We start from the raw sequence: 27962 nt of genomic DNA, 5'->3' as shown, positions 1-27962 counted from the left end.
AGGGGTCAGTTTGATTTAATTCCAAAGTTCCTGACACTGAGATGTGTCACTGATCACGTGAAGTGAAATCCAGGAAGTGCAGCCCTGAACAGGAATTGAAAGTGAAAGAGCTGGAACAGGGAAGGAGAGAGAGACTGAGCACTGGGATGGCGTCTCCAGATCTCACTCAGGAACTAACCTGTCCCATCTGTCTGGAGATATTCACCCAGCCGGTGTCTCTGGATTGTGGACATCATTTCTGCAGCTCCTGCATCTCTCAGAGTTGGCAGAAGGTCCCGGGAGATGTTTCCTGCCCCCAGTGTCGACAGGTCTTCACCCAGAGGAACGTCAGGCCCGCTCTCACCCTGATTAACATCGTGGAGAGGTTCAGAGAGCAGAAGGTGAAGGTGACACAGCCACAGGAGGAGTTTTACTGTCAGGAACACGAAGAGAAGCTGAAACTCTTCTGTGAAGATGAACACAAAGCGATCTGTCTGGTGTGTGGGATGTCCAGAGCTCATAAGACGCACAGTGTGATCCCAATAAAGGAGGCAGCCCAGATATACAAGGTACTGCATCACTGTTACTGACACAGGTAGATGGGGAAGAGGGACAGGGTGTAAGTAATAGAGAGAGCGAGTGTTTGTAGAATGTGGGAAGGGGAAGAGAGGGCAGGAGAGAAAGGGGTAGGGAAGGGGAGAGGAATGTAAAGAGGAGAGTGTTGGAACGAGGAAAGGATTGATTGAGGAGGGGAATTAACCTGGAGGAGGATAATTGCAACAAACAGAATTAACCCACAGCTTCTACTTTGTTTATTGAGTGTCAATCCTGAGAATATCTCCTTCTCTACCTCACTAGTCTCACTCGATTTAAAACAGCAAACTCATCCAGAATGTGACAATGATTGTTTCCTTTGACAAACCCCTTTGTGTCCTTTCTGTCTCAGAACAAGTTAGAAACATCATTGGAAACTCTGCAGAAGCAAATGGACCTCAGTCTCCACAGTAAAAGGGAACGCGAGGATGGGATTTTACACATGAAGGTAGGAGACTGGCCTTTAGGCTTTGTGTAAACTTCCCTGTGTTTGTTATTGAGAGTGAGTGAGCCTCTCACACAGTCAGAGAGAGAGTTTTACTGAATAAAATGCTGCTGCTCCAAAGTACACTGTGGGCTGCTCCCCGAACTGCAAGATAAGGGAGCGTCTGCAAATTGCAGATTATTATGACAGTGTGAAAATGTCTTATTTTCTCTCTCAAACCAATCCCATCAATTGATTAAATAAATCTTGTCTGTAACTCACTCCCGTGTATCCATTATTCTATATATAAACCATCTGAACCCCTCGATTAGATTCCAGTGTGTAACTCACTCCCAGGTATCCATTATTCAATATATAAACCATCTGAACCCCTCGATTAGATTCCAGTCTGTAACTCACTCACAGGTATCCATTATTCTGTATATAAAGCATCTGAAACCCCTCGATTAGATTCCAGTCTGTTACTCACTCCCAGGTATCCATTATTCTATATATAAATCATCTGCATTCCGCGATTAGATTCCACTCGGTGATTCAGTCCTTGATGTCTGTTATTTAATGATAAACTATTGGAATCACTGAATCATGTTTGTAACTCACTCCCACACAGCCAAAGTTCCATCAAACTGTTCAGCAGGCAGTGAGCTGTTATTATTTGTTATCCTTGCTGGATATCAATTTTTTACCCCAGGGTCACTGGGATTATAAACGTTGTTTATTCCGTTCTGTATTCAATCTGTTCCAGGCTGAAGTTGACAGACTGAGAAATGAAATCAACAGTGAATTTGAAAAGATGCACAAGTTCCTGTTTGAGAAGGAGGAGCTGCTGAAAGCAGAGTTGGAGAGAAAAAGCAATAAAGTGTTCGAGGAAATAGAGAGCAATTTAACCAAAACCATGGATGAATTGTCTTCTCTTGAAGGAGCAATAAGAGATCTAAAATCGAGGCTGGAGGTACAAGAGGCCCCAGAGTTCCTCAAGGTACAAAATCTCTTTGTCTTGTCCAGTGAAACATTCCAGAGACTGAGGGCGGGCACTCTGACCTTTAACCTCTGGGATTGGGCAAGGCCTCAGTCTGATTGGTTGGGTGATTGTTTCTTTCTGCTGTCAGTAAGGGTCCAATGGGAAATGAGGTGAGATAATCTCAGTGTGATTCCGATACTCAGTGTAACCACGGCACTGATTGATGATTGGACTCAGAGAGAGCTGGGCTGGGAACTGGAGACGTTTACACTGCTGCAGATGGAGTTCTACTGAGGACGGGGTTGAGATGCGTTGTTAAAGTGGAGTCGGTAGATCTTTATTGAGTTGTGGGTTTGCTGTTCCTGATCCTGCGAACGCTGGATTCAAATGAAGCCTCAGCCAACAATAGTGTTGGGATTAATATCGGGGATGGACAAGAGAGACAAATTAGAGGATGTCTCGGAGGGTTGTGGAGCTGGAGGAGATTACAGAGATAGGGAGGAGTGAGGCCATGGAGGAATTTGAAAACAAGGATGAGAATTTTCAACATCAATACGTTGTTGAACCGGGAGCTAATGTAGTTCACCAACCACAGGGGTGATGGGGGCTACGGTTAGAGAGATAAGAGTGGGAACTGGTGCGGGCAGAACACCCAGCTGGACAACAGTGGAGAGGCAGTGGAGGAGGATGGTGTGATCGACCGTGTCAAAGGTTGCAGACTGATCGAGAATAATGAGGAGGCGAGAGGGGTGAAGATGTAGATTTAAAGGAGAGACAATCCCGCTAACATGGGGACCAGGAGGGGAGGTTGGGAGATCAGTAGTTTTGGGGAAGAGGATGGAGGGGACAGGAGGTGGGTCTGATGACTAGGATGAGCTCAGAGAGGGAATGAAAGGAAAAAGTAAAAGTTATTTTCTATCTGATTCCTTGTCGCGATTCTGTCCCTCTTCAAAATTTCTACTCGGGATTGACATCAACAAGAACTCTTTAATCTGGCTCGATCATATCTATTCTCTTTCTTTCCCCTCAGGATATTCAGGACCTGTTGATGAGGTGAGCAGATTTAAAGAAACAGTTTTGTGATGCGATCACTGCTGTCTCTCTAACACACACTGATTTCCAGACCTGTTTTTACAGGAGTCAGATGGAGTTTCACAAGCCTGGAACTGTCTCCACTCAGTTACCTGCGGATATCGCTGGTGAACCAGTCAAATACATCAAAGTGTGGAGGGAAATGAGAGCAGCGATTTCTCCAGGTATCATTCTCTGTATATTACCGTCTCCATGCTGTTATCCACGTGATTAATGAGGTTTGACACACTGATGAAATGATCATAAGATCAGAAGGAATAAGAACAGGAGTGGTCCAGCCCAGTGAACCTGCTCTGATTTTTGATAAGATCATGTCTGATCGAATTGTGGCCTTTAGTCCACTTTCCTGCCTGCCCCAGATGACCCTTAACCCCCTTGTTGGTCAACAAACTATCGAACTCGGTCATGAATCAATGACCCAGCCTCTGCTGCTCTCTGTGGTAGAGAATTCCAAAGACTAATAACCCTCTCCGAGAAGGAATTCCTCCTCATCTCTGTCTTAAGTAGAGGCCCCTTCATTTGATGCTGTGTCACCAACACCTCGCTTACCCCAGAGAATAAACATCCTCCCAGCATCTACCCTGACGAAGGAATCCCCTCAGAATGTTATGTTTCGATAAGATAACCTCTTATTCTTCTAAACTCCAGTGAGTACAGACCAACCTGCTCAACCTTTCCTCATAAAATGATCCCTTCACCAGGAATCAGTCCAGTGAATCTTCTCTGAACTGTGTCCAATGAGAGTCTCTCCCTCTTGATGTTAGGAGATCAGATCTGAATACAGTACTCAAGCTGCAGTCTCACCAATCCCCTGTAAAGTTGTAGCAAATCTTCCCTACTCTACACTCCATCCCTTTTCCAATAAAGGCCAACATTCCATTTGTTTTCCTCATTCCTTGCTGTACCTGGACACTAACATTTAGTGATTCATGGTCAAGGTCCCCCAGATCCCTCTGTACTACAGCATTCTGCCGTCTCTATTGAAATAATTTGCTGCTTTTTCTATTCTTCCTGCCAAGGTGGACAACCTCCCATTTTCCCACTTTATACTCCATCTGCTAAATCTTTGTCCACTCACTCAACTGGTCTATATCCCTCCGCAGAACCTTTGTATCCTCCTCACAACTTCAAGACCTAACTTTGTGGCATCAGAAAATTTAGCTCCAGTACATTCGGTTTCTTCATCCAATCAGGAATATTGATCATAAATAGTTGCATCCCCATCATTGATCAGTAATCTCGGGAATTTGCAAAGATTACAACCAATGCATCCACTTTCTCTCCAGCCCCTCCTTTAAAATCCTGGGATGCAGGACATCAGGTCCAGGGGACAAGTTGCCTTAAATCCCATTAGTTCTCCAGGTATTTTTTTCTGGTGATCATGATTGATTTAAGTTCTCCCTCCATTTTTTTCTCCTGCCTCTGTCCTGGGTAAGAAGCCGATGAGGGTCAACTTGTCTTTCCCGAGGTCTTGTCCTGGAGAGAGATCTTTATTCTCAGTGAATTGATGCTGATCTGTGCTGAGTGTATGGAGCTGAGGGAAAGGGGAGAAATTTCTTCAGACACTCTGTCCCTGAGCTTCCACAGTTCCTGGGCTGAGGAAAGTGGTGATGTCCCATCACCGTCTGTACACGTCTCGTCATTCACTCCTGTTTTTCTCACAGTAACAGCTTCCCTATCATGTTCTCTTCCAGTTCCAGCATCTCTCACCCTGGACCCGGAGACGGCAAACAACCGACTCATCATTTCCCAGGATCTGACTAGTGTGAGGTTTGTCAACAGGATCCTTATTGTCCTTCCCAATAAACCAGGGAGATTTGATTACTTGTATGTTTTGAGCTCCCAGAGTTTCACATCAGGGAGACATTACTGGGAGGTGGGTCTTGGACACAAGCCTGACTGGATTGTGGGTGTCTGCAGAGAGTCTGTCAACAGGAAAGGAAAGATCATTCATTCAACTGAGAATGGATTCTGGGTCATCGGCCAGTGTACTGACTGCAAATCATTGAAAATCCCGGATGTCATCTCCCAGCGGAAAGTGAAACCCCGGAAGTTGGGAATTTACCTGGATTATGAGGGAGGACAGGTGTCATTTTACGATGCTGAGGACATGTCTCACCTGTACACCTTCACTGACACATTCACCGAGAAACTCTACCCCATCTTTAATCCTTGTAATGATAAGACTGGTGATAACCCTGACCCACTCACACTGCTCACTGGGTAACACAGTGGGACACGTTTTGGGAGGTTGGAGTTTTAGTGAGAAGCCTGATTCACTGTCTGAACAGCTCATGTTGTCCTGATTCTCTGCTGTGTGCTGTCAGGGGGTGAGTGTGTTTCTGTATTGTTTATTCTGTAAATTTAACTCAGATTCTCCACCCATCCCACTGTCCCTCTCTGAATATAATGGGACCCATAAACACTGGGCTGGTATAGAATGAAGCAAAATCTCCTGAATTGTGGTAACTGTGCCCAGCTCTCGAACAATTCATTCTGAACCTTTATTTTGTTTCCTCCCTTGAATAAATATTTTATTTGAAGACGGGACTGACACCTGGTGTGATGATTACTGATTCAGTGAATGAGCAGAAAGAATGTTTTAAATTAATTTACCAGAATGTGGGTGTTGCTGCTGGGCCAGCATTTATTCCCCATCCCTAATTGCCCTTAAGAAGGTGGTGGTGAGCTGCCTTCGTGAACCCGCTGCAGTCCCTGTTGTGTAGGTACATCCACAGTGCTGTTAGGGAGGGAGTTCCAGGATTCTGACCCAGTGACAGTGAAGGAACGGCCGATATGTTTCCCAGTCGGGATGGTGAGTGACTGGAAGGGAACCTCCAGGTGGTGGTATCAGGAATGAGAATATCAGAATAGGTTCCGGAGTCGGACATGTGACCATTCAGTAAGATCCTGTCTGATCATCAACACCGACTCCACTGTCCCCTCCTATCCCTTAATTCTCTTTGCACTCAGGAATATACCGATCTCTGTGTGGAATATACTCACTATCATCTCACCGAGAGAGAGAATCACAAAGATTCACAACTCTCTCTGAGGGAAGGAATTTCTCCTCATCTCTGTCTGAAATGGACGACCACTTATCCTGATTCTGTGACCCCTCGTTCTAGACCAGTCTCAGCATCGACCCTGTCAGGCTCTGTGAGAATTGTATATGTTTCAATAAGATCACCTCTTATTCTTCTAAACTTGAAAGAATATAGAGCCATCCAACTCAATCCCACCTCATATCAGAAAACCCTTTCATCCCAAGTATCAATTCCGAGAACCTTCATTGCTCCCTCTAAGGTAAGTACATGTTTCCTCAGGTACGGAGACTAAAACTGTCCACAGTCCTCCAGCTGTGACCACACTCAATCCCTGTTACTTTGCAGCAAGACTTATAGTCTTATACTTCAGCCCCGTTGTAATAAAGGCTAAGATACCATTTACCTTCCTAATAGTTCACTGTATCTGCTTGCTAACTTTCTCTGTTTCAGCTTATTTAGGGGGGTTGCCATTTAGGGTAGGTAGGGATAGGTTTAGGTATCTGGGGGTCCAGGTGACAGGGGAGTGGGCGAGACTGCATAAGTGGAACTTAACAAAGTTGGTGGAGTAGATAAAGGAGGACTTTAGGAGGTGGGATACACAGCACCTGATGCTGGCGGGAGGGGTCCAAGTGGTGAAGATGAATGTCTTGCCTAGGTTTTTATTTGTATTTCAGATGCTCCCTATTTGTATTCGGAAGGCCTTCTTCTGGAATTTGGTCAACGTAATTTGGGAGTTTATTTGGGTGGGGAAGGTGCCAAGGGGGAAGTGGGCTGTGATACAGAGGCAGGGAGAGAAAGGGGACTTGGCGTTACCGAACCTGCTGTACTATTATTGGGTGGTGAATGTGGAGAAAGTGAGGTGATAGTGGGAGGGAGAGAGACCGGAATGGGTTAGGATGGATGAGGAGTCCTGTAGGGGGCCCAGATTCAGGGCCATGGTAACGGTGGCACTACCGTTGTCACCGAGGAGATATATGGAGAGCCCGGTTGTACAGTCCACGGTTAGGGTGTGGAACCAGCTGAGGAGACAGTTTCGGACGGAGGGGATGTCGGTGCAAACACTGTTGTGTGTGAACCACGGATTCAAACCGGGGGAGACGGATGGCATGTACAGGAGGTGGAGAGAGGTGGGGTTGATGAGGGCCAGGGATTTATATTTGGAGGAGAGGTTTGCCAGTCTGGAAGAGCTGCGGGAGAGGGGAGAGCTCCCGAGGGGAGTGATTTTAGGTATCTACAAGTGAGTGACTTCGCACAGAAGGTGTGGAAAGAGTTCCCCAGGCTGCCGAAGTATGTCCCATTGGAACGGCTGCTGCTTCCGGACATGGAGGAGGAGGGTAGAATTGGGGACATCTCCGGGTGGCTGGGGAAGCAGGGGGAATGCACGTGATGAGGATTCAGGAGAAATGGGAGGAGGAGTTGGGGGATAGGTTGGGGAGTGGGGAATGAGTCGCTGGGCGGGGTGAATTTGATCTCTTGTGCGTGGATGTTACAGACTGGAATCAAATCGAGGGGTTCAGATGGTTTATATATAGAATAATGGATACCCAGAAGTGACTTACAGACTGGAATCTAATCGAGGGGTTCAGATGGTTTATATATAGAATAATGGATACCTGGGAGTGAGTTACAGACTGGAATCTATTCGAGGGGTTCAGATGGTTTATATATAGAATAATGGATACCTGGGAGTGAGTTACAGACTGGAATCTAATCGAGGGGTTCAGATGGTTTATATGTAGAATGATGGATACCTGGGAGTGAGTTACAGACTGGAATCTAATCGAGGGGTTCAGATGGTTTATATATAGAATAATGGATACCTGGGAGTGAGTTACAGACTGGAATCAAATCGAGGGGTTCAGATGGTTGAAAAATAGAATAATGGATACCTGGGAGTGAGATACAGACTGGAATCTAATCGAGGGGTTCAGATGGTTTATATATAGAATAATGGATACCTGGGAGTGAGTTACAGACTGGCATCTATTCGAGGAGTTCAGATGGTTTATATATAGAATAATGGATACCTGGGAGAGAGTTACAGACTGGAATCTAATCGAGGGGTTCAGATGGTTTATATGTAGAATAATGGATACCTGGGAGTGAGTTACAGACTGGAATCTAATCGAGGGGTTCAGATGGTTTTCTATAGAATAATGGATACCTGGGAGTGAATTACAGACTGGAATCAAATCGAGGAGTTCAGATGGTTTATATATAGAATAATGGATACCTGGGAGTGAGTTACAGACTGGAATCTAATCGAGGAGTTCAGATGGTTTATATATAGAATAATGGATACCTGGGAGTGAGTTACAGACTGGAATCTAATCGAGGAGTTCAGATGGTTTATATATAGAATAATGGATACCTGGGAGTGAGTTACAGACTGGAATTTAATCGAGGAGTTCAGATGGTTTATATATAGAATAATGGATACCTGGGAGTGAGTAACAGACTGGAATCAAATCGAGGGGTTCAGATGGTTTCTATCGAGAATAATGGATACCTGGGAGTGAGTTACAGACTGGAATCAAATCGAGGAGTTCAGATGGTTTATATATAGAATAATGGATACGTGGGAGTGAGTTACAGACTGGAATCAAATCGAGGAGTTCAGATGGTTTATATATAGAATAATGGATACCTGGGAGTGAGTTACAGACTGGAATCAAATCCAGGGGTTCAGATGGTTTCTATCGAGAATAATGGATACCTGGGAGTGAGTTACAGACTGGAATCTAATCGAATGGTTCAGATGGTTTATATGTAGAATAATGGATACCTGGGAGTGAGTTACAGACTGGAATCTAATCGAATGGTTCAGATGGTTAAAATATAGAATAATGGATACCTGGGAGTGAGTTACAGACTGGAATCTAATCGAGGGGTTCAGATGGTTTATATATACAATAATGGATACCTGGGAGTGAGTTACAGATTGGTATCTAATCGAGGGGTTGAGATGATTTATATATAGAATAGTGGGCAGCACTGTAGCACAGTGGTTAGCACTGTTGCTACACAGTTCCAGGGTCCCAGGTACGATTCCCTGCTTGGGGCACTGTCTGTGTGGAGTCCACACGTTATCCCCGTGTCTGTGTGGGTTTCCTGCGGGTGCTCCGATTTCCTCCCACAAGCCCCGAAAGACGTGCAGTTCGGTAATTTGGACATTCTGATTCTTCCTCTGTGTTCCCGAACAGGTGCCGGAATGTGGTGACTAGGGGCTTTTCACAGTAAACTTCATTGCAGTGTTAATGTAAGCTGACTTGTGACAATAATAAAGATTATTATTATTATTATAATAATTACATGGCTGCTCCATGTCAAGCCCTTCCAGCCAACCTGGGGAAAGTGTGGGTCAGGATGAGAGAGATCAAGGGGGGATTTCAGGAAGCGCTTCTTCACACAAAGGTTATAAAACCAAGGTGAGTAAATGTGGTTCAGGTACAGACCAGCTTTGAGCTCGATGACAGCATTTGTACTCCCAGTGACTCCCAGTGGGGGCCAATGGAAAGGGATATTGTCCAGAGTGTTCAACAAGAGGCTGATTCACTGTCTCCCATTGAGTGCTGCCACCCCAGTCGAATATCTGTTCAATGAGCATCACTGTCTCAGTGACATGTCTTGTGAGATGATCACAAACTGTGGGTGAGGCAATAGCAGAATCAGCTTCACGATTTGTTCAAACTAACAGAAGATTAACAAGCGGATGGAGCAGGAGGTGAACAGGAATTTAAAGATGTTATTGTGCAGTCGATGTCCCAGTTCCAGATGTGTAAATGTGATCTAGTGACTGACAGAGCCTGTCCCTTCATCACTCTCCAGTAAATGGAAGCTCTGCCTAGGTAGGGTGTGTGTGTGTGTGTCTGTCTGTGTGTGTGTCTGTGTCTGTCTGTGTGTGTCTGTCTGTGTGTGTGTGTCAGGGTCTGTTTGCTTGTGTATGTCTGCCTGTGTGTGTCCGTGTCTGTCTGTGTGAGGGTGTGTGTCAGGGTCACTGGCTGGGACGGCAGACCCCCCTCAGGACAGTTTCCAGCACAAACACTTTGATTCAGTCAGAGGCAACAACAAATTACATTTATATAGCGCCTTCAATGCAGTGAAACATCCAAAGGGACCCGACAGCAGCGTAAATCGGACAACAACATTGAGACTGAATCTGTTGTTCGAGACGCTTCTCCCCACAGGCAGAGAATGTGCAGCATCTGAGAAATGAGCAGCTCCAACACAGCGTTGTTCCTCTTCACTCCAGTTACACAAACTCGGCACCAACTTTCCATCTTCCTGTCCAGAAGCTGATCGGAGAGGTTCAGGCAGGATTGAGGGGGGAAAGATGGGCCCGGATTTGGGAGAGAGAAAGAGACTCTCCAGGAATTTGTGGAACAAGGGGGAGGTTGGAGATGGGGGTGGACATTTTCAAAAAGATGTTTTTTGTAAGAATGAGGGTCAGCTGGAGACAGGGTGGAGAGAGAATAAGGAGGGGCTCAGGGATGAGGGAGGGGCTCCAGACACAATTCTGGGGTCAGTTTGATTTAGTTCCAAAGTTCCTGACACTGAGATGTGTCACTGATCACGTGAAGTGAAATCCAGGAAGTGCAGCCCTGAACAGGAATTGAAAGTGACAGAGCTGGAACAGGGAAGGAGAGAGAGACTCTGAGCACTGGGATGGCGTCTCCAGATCTCACACAGGAACTAACCTGTCCCATCTGTCTGGAGATATTCACCCAGCCGGTGTCTCTGGAATGTGGACATCATTTCTGCAGCTCCTGCATCTCTCAGAGTTGGCAGGAGGTCCCGGGCGATGTTTCCTGCCCCCAGTGTCGACAGGTCTTCACCCAGAGGAACGTCAGGCCCGCTCTCACCCTGAATAACATCGTGGAGAGGTTCAGGGGGCAGAAGGTGAAGGTGACACAGCCACAGGAGGAGTTTTACTGTCAGGAACACGAAGAGAAGCTGAAACTCTTCTGTGAAGATGAACACAAAGCGATCTGTCTGGTGTGTGGGATGTCCAGCGCACATAAGACGCACAGGGTGATCCCAATAAAGGAGGCAGCCCAGATATACAAGGTACTGGATCACTGCTATTGACACAGGTAGATGGGGAAGAGGGACAGGGTGTAAGTAATAGAGAGAGAGAGTGTTTGTAGAATGTGGGGAGGGGAAGAAAGGGCAGGAGAGACAGGGGTAGGGAAGGGGAGAGGAATGTCGAAAGAGAGAGGGAGCGAGGAAAGGATTGATTGAGGAGGGGTATTAACCTGGAGGAGGATAATTGTAACAAACAGAATTAACCCACAGCTTCTACTTTGTTTATTGAGTGTCAATCCTGAGAATATCTCCTTCTCTACCTCACTAGTCTCACTCTATGTAAAACAGCAAACTCCTCCAGAAGGTGACAATGATTGTTTCCTTTGACAAACCCCTTTGTGTCCTTTCTGTCTCAGAACAAGTTAGAAACATCATTGGAAACTCTGCAGAAGCAAATGGACCTCAGTCTCCACAGTAAAAGAGAACGCGAGGATGGGATTTTACACATGAAGGTAGGAGAGTGTCCTTTAGGCTTTGTGTAAACTTCCCTGTGTTTGTTATTGAGAGTGAGTGAGCTTCTCACACAGTCAGAGAGAGAGTTTTACTGAATAAAATGCTGCTGCTCCAAAGTAAACTGCGGGCTGGTCCCTGAACGGAAAGAAAGGGAGTGTCTGCAAACTGCAGATTATTATGACAATGTGAAAATGTCTTATTTTCTCTCTCAAATCAGTCACAACAATTCATTAAATAAATCTTGGCTGTAACTCACTCCCGTGTATCCATTATTCTATATATAAACCATCTGAACCCCTCGATTAGCTTCCAGTCTGTAACTCACTCCCAAGTATCCATTATTCTATATTTGAAGCATCTGAACCCCTCGATTAGATTCCAGTCTGTAACTCACCCCCAGTTATCCATTATTCTATATATAAACCATCTGAACCCTCGATTAGATTCCAGTCTGTAACTCACTCCCGTGTATCCATTATTCAATATATAAACCATCTGAACCCCTCGATTAGATTCCAGTCTGGAACTCACCCCCAGTTATCCATTATTCTATATATAAACCATCTGAACCCCTCGATTAGATTCCAGTCTGTAACTCACCCCCAGGTATCCATTATTCTATATATAAAGCATCTATACCCCTCAATTAGATTCCAGTCTGTAACTCACTCCTGGATATCCATTATTCTATATATAAACCATCTGAACCTTTCGATTAGATTCCAGTCTGTAACTCACTCTCAGGTATCCATTATTCTATATATAAACCATCTGAACCCCTTGATTAGATTCCAGTCTGTAACTCACTCCCAGGTATCGATTGTTTTATATATGAACTATCTGAAGCTCTCGATTAGATTCCAGTCTGTAAATCACTCCCAGGTATCCATTATTCTATATATAAACCATCTGAACCTCTCGATTAGATTCCAGTCTGTAATTCACTCCCAGGTATCCATTATTCTATATATAAACCATCTGTACCCCTCGATTAAATTCCAGTCTGTAATTCACACCTTGATGGTTCTTATTGAGGATTAACCATTGGAATCATTTTATAATGTTTGTTTGTAACTCACTCCCACATACTCAATATTCCAACAAATTATTGAGCCAGCAGTGAGCTGTTATTATTTGTTAGTCCTACTGGATGCAAACATTTTTCCTATATCCCAGTGGACAGAGACCAGGGACACTGGTATTATAAACGTTGTTTATTCCGTTCTGTATTCAATCTGTTCCAGGCTGAAGTTGACAGACTGAGAAATGAAATCAACAGTGAATTTGAAAAGATGCACAAGTTCCTGGTTGAGAAGGAGGAGCTGCTGAAAGCAGAGTTGGAGAGAAAAAGCAATAAAGTGTTCGAGGAAATGGAGAGCAATTTAACCAAAACCATGGCTGAAATGTCTTCTGTTGAAGGAGCAATAAGAGATCTAAAATCGAGGCTGGCGGTACAAGAGGCCCCAGAGTTCCTCAAGGTACAAAATCTCTTTGTCTTGTCCAGTGAAACATTCCAGAGACTGAGGGCGGGCACTCTGACCTTTAACCTCTGGGATTGGGCAAGGCCTCAGTCTGATTGGTTGGGTGATTGTTTCTTTCTGCTGTCAGTAAGGGTCCAATGGGAAATGAGGTGAGAGAATCTCAGTGTGATTCCGATACTCAGTGTAACCACGGCACTGATTGATGATTGGACTCAGAGAGAGCTGGGCTGGGAACTGGAGACGTTTACACTGCTGCCCATGGAGTTCTACTGAGGACGGGGTTAAGATGCGTTGTTAAAGTGGAGTCGGTAGATCTTTATTGAGTTGTGGGTTTTGCTGTTCCTGATCCTGCGAACGCTGGATTCAAATGAAGCCTCAGCCAGCAATAGTGTTGGGATTAATATCGGGGATGGACAAGAGACACAAATTAGAGGATGTCTCGGAGGGTTGTGGAGCTGGAGGAGATTACAGAGATCGGGAGGAGTGAGGCCAGGGAGGAATTTGAAAACAAGGATGAGCATTTTCAACATCAATACGTTATTGAACCGGGAGCCAATGTAGTTCACCAACCACAGGGGTGATGGGGGCTACGGTTAGAGAGATAAGAGTGGGAACTGGTGCGGGCAGAACACCCAGCTGGACAACAGTGGAGAGGCGGTGGAGGAGGATGGTGTGATCGACCGTGTCAAAGGTTGCAGACTGATCGAGGATAATGAGGAGGCGAGAGGGGTGAAGATGTAGATTTAAAGGAGAGACAATCCCGCTAACATGGGGACCAGGAGGGGAGTTTGGGTGATCAGTAGTTTTGGGGAAGAGGATGGAGGGGACAGGAGGTGGGTCTGATGACCAAGATGAGCTCAGAGAGGGAATGAAAGGAAAAAGTAAAAGTTATTTTCTATCTGATTCCTTGTCTCGATTCTGTCCCTCTTCATAATTTCTACTCGGGATTTACATCAACAAGAACTTTTTAATCTGACTCGATCATATCTATTCTGTTTCTTTCCCCTCAGGATATTCAGGACCTGTTGATGAGGTGAGCAGGTTTAAAGAAACAGTTTTGTGATGCGATCACTCCTGTCTCTCTAACACACACTGATTTCCAGACCTGTTTTTACAGGAGTCAGATGAAGTTTCACAAGCCTGGAACTGTCTCCACTCAGTTACCTGCGGATATCGCTGGTGAACCAGTCAAATACATCAAAGTGTGGAGGGAAATGAGAGCAGCGATTTCTCCAGGTATCATTCTCTGTATATTACCGTCTCCCTGCTGTTATCCACGTGATTAATGAGGTTTGACACGCTGATGAAATGATCATAAGATCAGAAGGAATAAGGACAGGAGTGGTCCAGCCCAATGATCCTGCTCTGATTTTTGATAAGATCATGTCTGATCGAATTGTGGCCTTTAGTCCACTTTCCTGCCTGTCCCAGATGACCCTTAACCCCGTTGTTGATCAACAATCTATCGAACTCGGTCATGAATCAATGACCCAGCCTCTGCTGGTCTTTGTGGTAGAGAATTCCAAAGACTAATAACCCTCTCCGAGAAGGAATTCCTCCTCATCCCTGTCTTAAGTAGAGGCCCCTTCATTTGATGCTGTGTCACCAACACCTCGCTTACCCCAGAGATCAAACATCCTCCCAGCATCTACCCTGACGAAGGAATCCCCTCAGAATGTTATGTTTCAATAAGATAACCTCTTATTCTTCTAAACTCCAGTGAGTACAGACCAACCTGCTCACCTTTCCTCATAAAATGATCCCTTCACCAGGAATCAGCCCAGTGAACCTTCTCTGAACTGTGTCCAATGAGAGTCTCTCCCTCCTGATGTAAAGAGATCAGAACTGAACACAGTATTCAAGCTGCAGTCTCACCAATCCCCTGTACAGTTGCAGCACATCTTCCCTACTCTACACTCCATCCCTTTTCCAAAAAGGCCAACATTCCATTTGTTTTCCTCATTCCTTGCTGTACCTGGACACTAACCTTTAGTGATTCATGGTCAAGGTCCCCCAGATCCCTCTGTACTGCAGCATTCTGCCGTCTCTATTGAAATAATTTGCTGCTTTTTCTATTCTTCCTGCCAAGGTGGACAACCTCACATTTTCCCACTTTATACTCCGTCTGCTAAATCTTTGTCCACTCACTCACCGGTCTATATCCCTCCGCAGAACCTTTGTATCCTCCTCACAACTTCAAGACCTAACTTTGTGGCATCAGAAAATTTAGCTCCAGTACATTCGGTTTCTTCATCCAATCAGGAATATTGATCATAAATAGTTGTATCCCATCATTGATCAGTAATCTCGGTAATTTGCAAAGATTACAACCAATGCATCCACTTTCTCTCCAGCCCCTCCTTTAAAATCCTGGGATGCAGGACATCAGGTCCAGGGGACAAGTTGCCTTAAATCCCATTAGTTTTCCAGATACTTTTTCTCTGGTGATCATGATTGTTTTATGGTTATCCCTCCCTTTTCCCTCCTGCTTTTCCCCAACACTGGGTGACCCCAAGTGTTATTCTCTGTATATTGTTGGGTATTTTTCTTTCCCCAGGTTAACAGAAAACATTTATTTAACGATATTCTGTCATTTCTAAGGGATATTGCCAGACCTGCGCACAGAGCGCCGATTGGTCCCCACATGCCCCGTTGTCAAGACGGATACACTTCCCCTCACTCCGTATACCAATCACCATGACCACATTCTGTCCCCTTCTGTGACCAAGGACAGGAACTCCCAACTTAGGCAGACTTCACCTTCTGTCTCTTCCTCAGGATTTTGTCTTGTAGCAAATGGAATTTGGATCAGAGAAGTGTGAGGTTAATGTATTGGGAGGGGGAAGATCTGGCAAGGGAATAGACAGTAAGTGGTAAGGTAGTAAGAGGTGTGGAGGAACCGGGGGAGCTTTGAGTTTATGTCCACAGGTTCAGGACAGGGGGATAATGTTGTGAAGATAACACAACGGATATTTTCCTGGACTGAGCACGGAATAGAAACTAGGGGAAGAGATATAATGTATGAACTTTATTAAACACTAGTTAGTCTACAACTAGAGTACTTTGTATCTTTCTGGTCAGTGTGCTGGAGAAGTTACCGAGGAGATTTATGAGGGTGTTGGATGGGTCCACGTACCGTTTCTCCCCGCCCTCCATGCCATCTCCCGCTCGTCCATCCCCTCAAACAATCTCTCGTTCCCCCCTCCACCCTCCCCCCTCCCCCCCCCCCCCCCCCCCCCCCCCCCCCCCAGGGTTGCTGCTGCTGCTGACCGACCTTCTTCTAACCCTCCGCGAGATATTCTAGGAACGGTTGCCACCGCCTGTAAAACCCCTGTGCAGACCCTCTCAAAGCAAACTTAATTCTCTCCAATTTTATGAACCCCGCCATGTCGTTTATCCAGGCCTCCAGGCTAGGGGGCTTCGCCTCCTTCCACAATAGCAAGACCCTTCGCCGGGCTACTAGGGACGCAAAGGCCAGAATTCCGGCCTCTTTCGCCTCCTGCACTCCCGGCTCATCCACTACTCCAAATATTGCTCGTCCCCAGCTTGGCTTGACCCGGACTTTCACCACCTGGGATATTACTCCCGCCACACCTCTCCAGAACCCCTCCAATGCCGGGCATGACCAAAACATATGGACATGGTTCGCCGGGCTCCCAGAACATCTTTCACATCTATCCTCTCGTAATATTTATAAAGTAATCAGATCAACACTCAAGGTGCCGTAACCGACAGGGTTACGGAGCAGGAACTGGAAACCGGGATTGGGCTGGAGAATTCATTTGCAGCCGAATCAGGTTGGTCTGGAATGGTCTCTTTCTGTGAATCCCAGAATGTTTACAAAACAGGAGGAAACCAATCGGCCCATTGTGTTCCTGCTAGCTCGTTGCAAGATCAACTCCCCAGGGCCGTTCCTTCACCTTTTCTCTGTAGCTCTGCAGATTATATGGATACATAGATACATAGAAGATAGGAGCTGGAAGAGGCCTTTTGGTCCTTGGAGCCTGCTCCGCCATTCATCACGATCATGGCTGATCATCCAACTCAATAGCCTGAACCTGCTTTCTCCCCATAGCCTTTGATCCCATTCTCCCCAAGTGCTATATCCAGCCGCTTCTTGAATATATTCAATGTTTTAGCTTCAATTACTCCCTGTGGTAATGAATTCCACAGGCTCACCACTCTCTGGGTGAAGAATTGTCTCCTTAACTCTGTCCGAAATGGTTTATCCTGAATCCTCAGACTGTGACCCTGGTTCTGGACACACCCATCATTGGTAACATCTTCCCTGCATCGACCCTGTCTCGTCCCGTTAAAATTTTATCAGTCTCTATGAGATACCCCCCTCATACGTCTGAACTCCAGCGAGGACAATTCCAACCTCGTCAATCTCTCCTCATATGACAGTCCCGCCATCCCTGGAATCAGTCTGGTAAACCTTCACTGCACTCCCTCGAGAGCAAGAACATCCTTCCTCAGAGAAGGAGACCAAGACTGCACACAATACCCAGGTGTGGCCTCACCAAGGCCCTGTACAATTGCAGCAACACATCCCTGCTTCGATATTCAAAACCTCTCGCAATGAAGGCCAACGTACGTTAAGCCTTCTTTATCGCCTGCTGCACCTCCAGCATGCTTACCTTCAACGACAGATTCAGGACAGGTAGATAAGGTGGTGAAGGCACTGGACATTTTCCTGTACTGACCAAGGAATAGAAAATAAGAGCAGAGAGGTAATGTAGGAACTTTGTTAAACACTAGTTAGTCCATTGCTAGAGTACTTTGTATCTTTCTGGTTGGTGTGCTGGAGAGGATAGCGAGGAGATTAATGAGGGTGTTGGATGGATCAGAACCTTGAGTTCTGAGTTATGATTGGATGGATTGGGGTTGTTTTCATTGGGTCAGAGAAGGCTGAGAGGAGATTTTATTGAGGTGTATAAAATTAGGAGTGTCCGGATAGGGCGGAAAGGAAGCCCCGAGTTCCATTGCCTCGGGGTCCTTGATCAGGAAGAGTAGATACAGAGAAAGAGAGAGGAGGGTGAAAGAGATTATTTTTACTCAGAGTGTGGTTTGGACCTGGGACTCTCTGCCTGAAAGGTTGATAGAGGCAGAAACCCTGATAACATTTGTAAAGTAATCAGATCTACACTGAAAGTGCCGTAACCGACAGGGTTACGGAGCAGGAACATTGTAGTCTATGAACAGCAGTCTCATGTAGGTGTCCTTTTTGTCGAGATGTTCGAGAGTTGATTGTCGGGCCAGGGAGATAGCATCTGCTGTGGCTCGCTTGCCGAGGTAGGTGAACTGCAATGGATCGAGGCCATCTGGGAGGCTGGCAGTGATCCGTCTCATGACTAACCTTCATGATAACAGACGTCAGGGCCACCGGTCGGTAGTCGTTGAGGCAGGCTACCTTGTTCTTCTTTGGTACTGGTATTATGGTGGTCTTCTTGAAGGAGTTGGGGACCCCAGAGCGGAGAAGTGAGGTGTTGAAGATATCTGCGAATGCACTCGCCAGCTGGTCTGCGCAGGCTCTGAGTGCCCGCCCAGGGACTCCGTCGGGCCCGTCGCTTTCAGCGGGTTCACTTTCAAAAAGGCAGCTCTTACCTCCCAGGCTGTAACAGTGGGTAGGGGTGTGTCCAGGGCTGTTTGGGCAGGTGGCACTGATGTATTGGCTGACTGTTCAAAGCGGGCATAGAACTTGTTCAGTTCATTGGGGAGGGATGCTCCAGCCCCAGAGATTCAGCCTGGCCTTGCTTTGTAGCCTGTGGTCTCGTGTCAGCCCTGCCATAGACGCCGTGGGTTTGTGTCGTTGGCCTGGGTCTCTAGTTTGATGCGATATTGTCTTTTTGCTTCCCTGACGGCTTTCCGTACGTCGTACCTGGATTTCTTATATAGGTCAGGGCCGTCAGACTCAAACGCCGGAGTGAGACAGTTAATGCTTCAATCCCATTCACGCATTGAAAAACGTGTCAACACTGTCCACAAAATGTCACAACAGGCTGGACTCAAGGACGGTGACCGAGTTCTTACAACTTGTCTTAACCGAGGTCTTGTATTGGAGAGAGATCTTTATTCTCAGTGAATTGATGCTGATCTGTGCTGAGTAAATGGAGCTGAGGGAAGGGGGAGAAATTTCTTCACACACTCTGTCCCTGAGCTTCCACAGTTCCTGGGCTGAGGAAAGTGGTGATGTCCCATCACCGTCTGTACACGTCTCGTCATTCACTCCTGTTTTTCTCACAGTAACAGCTTCCCAATCATGTTCTCTTCCAGTTCCAGCAAGTCTCACCCTGGACCCAGAGACAGCAAACAACCAGCTCATCATTTCCCAGGATCTGACTAGTGTGAGGCATGGAAATGAGCAGCAAGCTCGACCTGATCATCCGAACAGATTTACTGACAACTTGTATGTGTTGAGCTCACAGAGTTTCACATCAGGGAGACACTACTGGGAGGTGGGTCTTGGAAACAAGCCTTACTGGATTGTGGGTGTCTGCAGAGAGTCTGTCACCAGGAAAGCAAACATCACACGTTCACCTGAGAATGGATTCTGGGTCATCGCCCGGTATCCTAACTGCAAATCATTGAAAATCCCAGATGTCATCTCCCAGCGGAAAGTGAAACCCCGGAAATTAGGAATTTACCTGGATTATGAGGGAGGACAGGTGTCATTTTACGATGCTGAGGACGTGTCTCACCTGTACACCTTCACTGACACATTCACCGAGAAACTCTACCCCATCGTTAATCCTTGTAATCACCCTGACCCACTCACACTGCTCACTGGGTAACACAGTGGGACACGTTTTGGGAGGTCGGAGTTTTAGTGAGAAGCCTGATTCACTGTCTGAACAGCTCATGTTGTCCTGATTCTCTGCTGTGTGCTGTCAGGGGGTGAGTGTGTTTCTGTATTGTTTATTCTGTAAATTTAACTCAGATTCTCCACCCATCCCACTGTCCCTCTCTCAATCTAATGGGACCAGAAACACTGGGCTGGTATAGAATGAAGCATAAGAATGTTTCCTCACTTGAATAAATGTTTTATTTGAAGACGGGACAGACACCTGGTGTGATGATTACTGATTCAGTGAATGAGCAGAAAGAATGTTTTAAATTAATTTACCAGAATGTGGGTGTTGCTGCTGGGCCAGCATTTATTCCCCATCCCCAATTCCCCTTAAGATGGTTCACCAGTCTGGGAGAGCTGTGGAAGAGGGTAGCGCTCCCGAGGGGGGAGTGATTTTAGGTATCTACAAGTGAGTGACTTTGCACGGATGGTGTGTAAAGGGTTCCCCAGGCTGCCGAAGTATGTCCCATTGGAACGGCTGCTGCTTCCGGACATGGAGGAGGGTAGGATTGGGGACATATACGGGTGGCTGGGGAAGCAGGGGGAATGCACATGGTGAGGACTCAGGAGAAATGGGAGGAGGAGTTGGGGGGCGAGATGAGGTGGAGAGTGAGGCGCTGGGCGGGGTGAATTTGACCTCTTGTGCGAGACTGAGTTTGATACAGTTAACGATGGGATCCAGTGAGTTACAGACTGGAATCTAATCGAGGGGTTCAGATGGTTTATACATAGAATAATGGATACCTGGGAGTGAGTTACAGACTGGAATCTAATCGAGGGGTTCAGATGGTTTATATATAGAATAATGGATACCTGGGAGGGAGTTACAGACTGGAATCTAATCGAGGGGTTCAGATGGTTTATATATAGAATAATGGATACCTGGGAGTGAGTTACAGACTGGAATCTAATCGAGGGGTTCAGATGGTTTGTATAGAGAATAGTGGGCAGCACTGTAGCACAGTGGTTAGCACTGTTGCTACACAGCTCCAGGGTCCCAGGTGCGATTCCCTGCTTGGGGCACTGTCTGGCACGTTCTCCCTGTGTCGGTGTGGGTTTCCTCCGGGTGCTCCGCCTCCCACAGGTCCCGAAAGATGTGCTGTTAGGTAATTTGGACATTCTGAATTCTCCCTCTGTGTACCCGAACAGGCGCCGGAATGTGGCGATAAGGGGCTTTTCACAGTAACTTCATTGCAGTGTTAATGTAAGCCGACTTGTGACAATAATAAAGATTATTATTCTTATATTTATTATGGCCTCACTCAATGATCTCCAACTGAAAGGCAGCTGACTGTGCAAGTGGTCATTCACAGTACTGCCAGCAGATGGCGGCGCTGCTCCATGTCAAGCCCTTCCAGCCAACCTGGGGAAAGTGTGGGTCAGGATGAGAGAGATCAAGGGGGGATTTCAGGAAGCGCTTCTTCACACAAAGGTTACAAAACCAAGGTGAGTAAATGGTTCAGATACAGATCAGCTATGAGCTGACTGAATGGTGGAACAGGCTGGAGGGGCTCAATACCCAACATGTTCTGTAAAATTATCCACTTTAAACATGAGGATCTCAGGATATCTTTAAAAGATGAGAGACTGATAAATATTGGGAGACAGAAGGATTTTTGTATCCATGAAGTAGAAAAAGTTTGTTTAATGTATTTTATTCCAAATAAATTAAATAATACAAAAACATAAGCAACCTGGGGAACATCCTCCCCAGCACACAATGTGACAATCTGTACAAATGTTTCCATTTTACACATTCCCGCCCGCGCGACGGACAATTCCTCAAACGTGGCCACCGACGATCCCCACCGTTTGGGGATCAGAATCCCCTCAGATATGGGAGTCACTGGGAAATCCAATCGGGAATTCAGGAGAAACATCTTTACCCAGAGAGTGATTAGAATGAGGAGGTCACTGCCCTTCACTGAGAACAGGGCAGGGGACGCGGTTCAAATAGAGGGAGTGTGTCCTTGCCCACCAGTTCAGGGCTGGACTCACTCTGACTGGGTTTGGGGATGGAGACGAGGCCCTTGTTTCAGGTGAAGCAATATTTTAAATCCAGGCTCGATGTACTCCCAGTGACTCCCAGTGGGATTCAATGGAAAGGGATATTGTCCAGAGTGTTCAACAAGAGGCTGATTCTCTGCCTCCCATTGAGTGCTGCCACCCCAGTCGAATACCGTTTTCATGAGCATCACTGTCTCAGTAACATGTCTTGTGAGATGATCACTAACTGCGGGTGAAGCAATAGCAGAATCAGCTTCACGATTTGTTCAAACTAACAGAAGATTAACAAGCGGATGGAGCAGGAGGTGAACAGGAATTTAAAGATGTTATTGTGCAGTCGATGTCCCAGTTCCTGATGTGTAAATGTGATCTAGTGACTGACAGAGCCTGTCCCTTCATCAACCTCCAGTAAATGGAAGCTCTGCCCAGGTAGGGTGTATGTGTGTGTGAGTGTGTCTCTGAGTGTGTTTGTATATGTGTGTGGCTGTCTGTCTGTCTGTGTGTGTGTCAGGTTCTGGGTCTGTGTGTGTGTTTGCATCTGTCTTTGTGTCTGTGTGCGTGCGTCTGTGTGTGTGTGAGGGTGTGTGTCAGGGTCTCTGACTGGGACTGCAGACTCCCCTCAGGACAGTTTCCAGCACAAACACTTTGATTCAGTCAGAGGCAACAACAAATTACATTTATATAGCGCCTTCAATGCAGTGAAACATCCAAAGGGACTCGACAGCAGCGTAAATCAGACAATATTGAGACTGAATCTGTTGTTCGAGACGCTTCTCCCCACAGGCAGAGAATGTGCAGCATCTGAGAAATGAGCAGCTCCAACACAGCGTTGTTCCTCTTCACTCCAGTTACACAAACTCGGCACCAACTTTCCAACTTCCTGTCCAGAAGCTGATCGGAGAGGTTCAGGCAGGATTGAGGGGGGAAAGATGGGCCCGGATTTGGGAGAGAGAAAGAGACTCTCCAGGAATTTGGGGAACAAGGGGGAGGTTGGAGATGGGGGTGGACATTTTCAAAAAGATGTGTTTTGTAAGAATGAGGGTCAGATGGGGACAGGTTGGAGAGAGGATAAGGAGGGGCTCAGGGGTGAGGGAGGGGCTCCAGACACAATAAAGGGGTAAGTTTAATTTAATTCTAAAGTTCTTGACACTGAGTGTGTCACTGATCAGTTGAAGTGAAATCCAGGAAGTGCAGCCCTGAACAGGAATTGAAAGTGAAAGAGCTGGAACAGGGAAGGAGAGAGAGACTCTGAGCACTGGGATGGCGTCTCCAGATCTCACACAGGAACTAACCTGTCCCATCTGTCTGGAGATATTCACCCAGCCGGTGTCTCTGGAATGTGGACATCATTTCTGCAGCTCCTGCATCTCTCAGAGTTGGCAGAAGGTCCCGGGCGATGTTTCCTGCCCCCAGTGTCGACAGGTCTTCACCCAGAGCAACGTTAGGCCCGCTCTCACCCTGATTAACATCGTGGAGAGGTTCAGGGGGCAGAAGGTGAAGGTGACACAGCCACAGGAGGAGTTTTACTGTCAGGAACACGAAGAGAAGCTGAAACTCTTCTGTGAAGATGAACACAAAACGATCTGTGTGGTGTGTGGGATGTCCAGAGATCATAAGACGCACAGTGTGATCCCAATAAAGGAGGCAGCCCAGATATACAAGGTACTGGATCACTGCGACTGACACATGTAGATGGGGAAGAGGGACAGGGTGTAAGTAATAGAGAGAGCGAGTGTTTGTAGAATGTGGGGAGGGGAAGAGAGGGCAGGAGAGAAAGGGGTAGGGAAGGGGAGAGGAATGTAAAGAGGAGAGGGTTGGAACGAGGAAAGGATTGATTGAGGAGGGGAATTAACCTGGAGGAGGATAATTGTAACAAACAGAATTAACCCACAGCTTCTACTTTGTTTATTGAGTGTCAATCCTGAGAATATCTCCTTCTCTACCTCACTAGTCTCACTCGATTTAAAACAGCAAACTCCTCCAGAAGGTGACAATGATTGTTTCCTTTGACAAACCCCTTTGTGTCCTTTCTGTCTCAGAACAAGTTAGAAACATCATTGGAAACTCTGCAGAAGCAAATGGACCTCAGTCTCCACAGTAAAAGAGAACGCGAGGATGGGATTTTACGCATGAAGGTAGGAGAGTGTCCTTTAGGCTTTGTGTAAACTTCCCTGTGTTTGTTATTGAGAGTGAGTGAGCTTCTCACACAGTCAGAGAGAGAGTTTTACTGAATAAAATGCTGCTGCTCCAACGTACACTGTGGGCTGCTCCCCAAACTGCAATATAACGGACCGTCTGTAAACTGCAGATTATTCTAATAATGTGTAAATGTCTTATTTTTTCTCTCAAACCAATCCCATCAATTGATTAAATACATCTTGTCTGTAACTCACTCCCGTGTATCCATTATTCTATATATAAACCACCTGAACCCCTCGATTAGATTCCAGTCTGTAACTCACTCCCAGGTATCCATTATTCTATATATAAACCATCTGAACCCCTCGATTAGATTCCAGTCTGTAACTCACTCCCAGGTATTCATCATTCTATATATAAACCATCTGGACCCCTTGATTAGATTCCAGTCTGTAATTCATTCCCAGGTATCCATTATTCTATATCTAAACCATCTGGACCCCACGATTAGATTCCAGTCTAAAACTCACCCCCAGGTATCCATTATTCTATATATAAACCATCTGGACCCCTCGATTAGATTCCAGTCTGTAACTCACTCCCAGGTATCCATTATTCGATATATAAACCATCTGGACCCCTCGATTAGATTCCAGTCTACAACTCACCCCCAGGTATCCATTATTCTATATATAAACCATCTGGACCCCTCGATTAGATTCCAGTCTGTAACTCACTCCCAGGTATCCATTATTCGATATATAAACCATCTGGACCCTCGATTAGATTCCAGTCTACAACTCCCCCCCCCCAGGTATCCATTATTCTATATATAAACCATCTGGACCCCTCGATTATATTCCAGTCTGTAACTCACTCCCGTGTATCCATTATTCTATATATAAACCATCTGAACCCCTCGATTAGATTCCAGTCTGTAACACACTCCCAGGTATCCATTATTCTATATATAAACCATCTGAACCCCTCGATTAGATTCCAGTCTGTGACTCACTCCCAGATATCAATTATTCTATATATGAACCATCTGAACCCCTCGATTAGATTCCAATCTGTAACTCACTCTCAGGTATCCATTATTCTATATATAAACCATCTGCATTCCGCGATTAGATTCCACTCGGTGATTCAGTCCTTGATGTCTGTTATTTAATGATAAACTATTGGAATCACTGAATCATGTTTGTAACTCACTCCCACACAGCCAAAGTTCCATCAAACTGTTCAGCAGGCAGTGAGCTGTTATTATTTGTTATCCTTGCTGGATATCAATTTTTATCCCATGGTCACTGGGATTATAAACGTTTTTTATTCCGTTCTGTATTCAATCTGTTCCAGGCTGAAGTTGACAGACTGAGAAATGAAATCAACAGTGAATTTGAAAAGATGCACAAGTTCCTGTTTGAGAAGGAGGAGCTGCTGAAAGCAGAGTTGGAGAGAAAAAGCAATAAAGTGTTCGAGGAAATGGAGAGCAATTTAACCAAAACCATGGCTGAAATGTCTTCTGTTGAAGGAGCAATAAGAGATCTAAAATCGAGGCTGGAGATACAAGAGGCCCCAGAGTTCCTCAAGGTACAAAATCTCTTTGTCTTGTCCAGTGAAACATTCCAGAGACTGAGGGCGGGCACTCTGACCTTTAACCTCTGGGATTGGGCAAGGCCTCAGTCTGATTGGTTGGGTGATTGTTTCTTTCTGCTGTCAGTAAGGGTCCAATGGGAAATGAGGTGAGAGAATCTCAGTGTGATTCCGATACTCAGTGTAACCACGGCACTGATTGATGATTGGACTCAGAGAGAGCTGGGCTGGGAACTGGAGACGTTTACACTGCTGCACATGGAGTTCTACTGAGGACGGGGTTAAGATGCGTTGTTAAAGTGGAGTCGGTAGATCTTTATTGAGTTGTGGGTTTGCTGTTCCTGATTCTGCGAACGCTGGATTCAAATGAAGCCTCAGCCAGCAATAGTGTTGGGATTAATATCGGGGATGGACAAGAGACACAAATTAGAGGATGTCTCGGAGGGTTGTGGAGCAAGAGGAGGTTACAGAGATAGGGAGGAGTGAGGCCATGGAGGAGTTTGAAAACAAGGATGAGTATTTTCAACATCAATACGTTGTTGAACCGGGAGCCAATGTAGTTCACCAAGCACAGGGGTGATGGGGGCTACGGTTAGAGAGATAAGAGTGGGAACTGGTGCGGGCAGAACACCCAGCTGGACAACAGTGGAGAGGCGGTGGGTGAGGATGGTGTGATCGACTGTGTCAAAGGTTGCAGACTGATGGAGAATAATGAGGAGGTGAGAGGGGTGAAGGTGTAGATTTAAAGGAGAGACAATCCCGCTAACATGGGGACCAGGAGGGGAGTTTGGGAGATCAGTAGTTTTGGGGAAGAGGATGGAGGGGACAGGAGGTGGGTCTGATGACCAAGATGAGCTCAGAGAGGGAATGAAAGGAAAAAGTACAAGTTATTTTCTATCTGATTCCTTGTCTCGATTCTGTCCCTCTTCATAATTTCTACTCGGGATTTACATCAACAAGAACTTTTTAATCTGACTCGATCATATCTATTCTGTTTCTTTCCCCTCAGGATATTCAGGACCTGTTGATGAGGTGAGCAGGTTTAAAGAAACAGTTTTGTGATGCGATCACTCCTGTCTCTCTAACACACACTGATTTCCAGACCTGTTTTTACAGGAGTCAGATGGAGTTTCACAAGCCTGGAACTGTCTCCACTCAGTTACCTGCGGATATCGCTGGTGAACCAGTCAAATACATCAAAGTGTGGAGGGAAATGAGAGCAGCGATTTCTCCAGGTATCATTCTCTGTATATTACCGTCTCCCTGCTGTTATCCACGTGATTAATGAGGTTTGACACGCTGATGAAATGATCATAAGATCAGAAGGAATAAGGACAAGAGTGGTCCAGCCCAGTGAACCTGCTCTGATTTTTGATAAGATCATGTCTGATCGAATTGTGGCCTTTAGTCCACTTTCCTGCCTGTCCCAGATGACCCTTAACCCCCTTGTTGATCAACAATCTATCGAACTCGGTCATGAATCAATGACCCAGCCTCTGCTGCCCTCTGTGGTAGAGAATTCCAAAGACTAATAACCCTCTCCGAGAAGGAATTCCTCCTCATCCCTGTCTTAAGTAGAGGCCCCTTCATTTGATGCTGTGTCACCAACACCTCGCTTACCCCAGAGATCAAACATCCTCCCAGCATCTACCCTGACGAAGGAATCCCCTCAGAATGTTAAGTTTCAATAAGATAACCTCTTATTCTTCTAAACTCCAGTGAGTACAGACCAACCTGCTCAACCTTTCTTCATAAAATGATCCCTTCACCAGGAATCAGCCTAGTGAACCTTCTCTGAACTGTGTCCAATGAGAGTCTCTCCCTCCTGATGTAAAGAGATCAGAACTGAACACAGTACTCAAGCTGCAGTCTCACCAATCCCCTGTAAAGTTGTAGCAAGTCTTCCCTACTCTACACTCCATCCCTTTTCTAATAAAGGCCAACATTCCATTTGTTTTCCTCATTCCTTGCTGTACCTGGACACTAACCTTTAGTGATTCATGGTCAAGGTCCCCCAGATCCCTCTGTACTGCAGCATTCTGCCGTCTCTATTGAAATAACTTGCTGCTTTTTCTATTCTTCCTGCCAAGGTGGACAACCTCACATTTTCCCACTTTATACTCCATCTGCTAAATCTTTGTCCACTCACTCAACCGGTCTATATCCCTCCGCAGAACCTTTGTATCCTCCTCGCAACTTCAAGACCTAACATTGTGGCATCAGAAACTTTAGC

The 27962-nt window shown here is 46.0% G+C and overlaps 1 protein-coding gene and 1 pseudogene across 1 annotated transcript; both read left to right on the top strand.

The window, feature by feature from the left end:
• Positions 1-56: 56 nt before the first annotated feature.
• LOC140389122 (E3 ubiquitin-protein ligase TRIM39-like) lies at positions 57-20190 on the top strand (the record flags this gene model as incomplete). Its single annotated transcript, XM_072473278.1, has 10 exons — positions 57-548; positions 926-1021; positions 1764-1997; positions 3010-3032; positions 3117-3235; positions 10728-11185; positions 11560-11655; positions 12901-13159; positions 14179-14373; positions 19414-20190. Coding segments are annotated over 10 exons (2490 nt in total), but the record flags the coding sequence as incomplete, so codon positions are not given.
• LOC140390344 (E3 ubiquitin-protein ligase TRIM39 pseudogene) lies at positions 3317-5614 on the top strand (annotated as a pseudogene).
• Positions 20191-27962: the final 7772 nt, after the last annotated feature.

This window comes from Scyliorhinus torazame, chromosome 14 (genome assembly GCF_047496885.1).
Source record: "Scyliorhinus torazame isolate Kashiwa2021f chromosome 14, sScyTor2.1, whole genome shotgun sequence".
Classification (NCBI taxonomy): Eukaryota; Metazoa; Chordata; class Chondrichthyes; order Carcharhiniformes; family Scyliorhinidae; genus Scyliorhinus; species Scyliorhinus torazame.
This window is presented reverse-complemented; position numbering and strand designations above follow the sequence as displayed.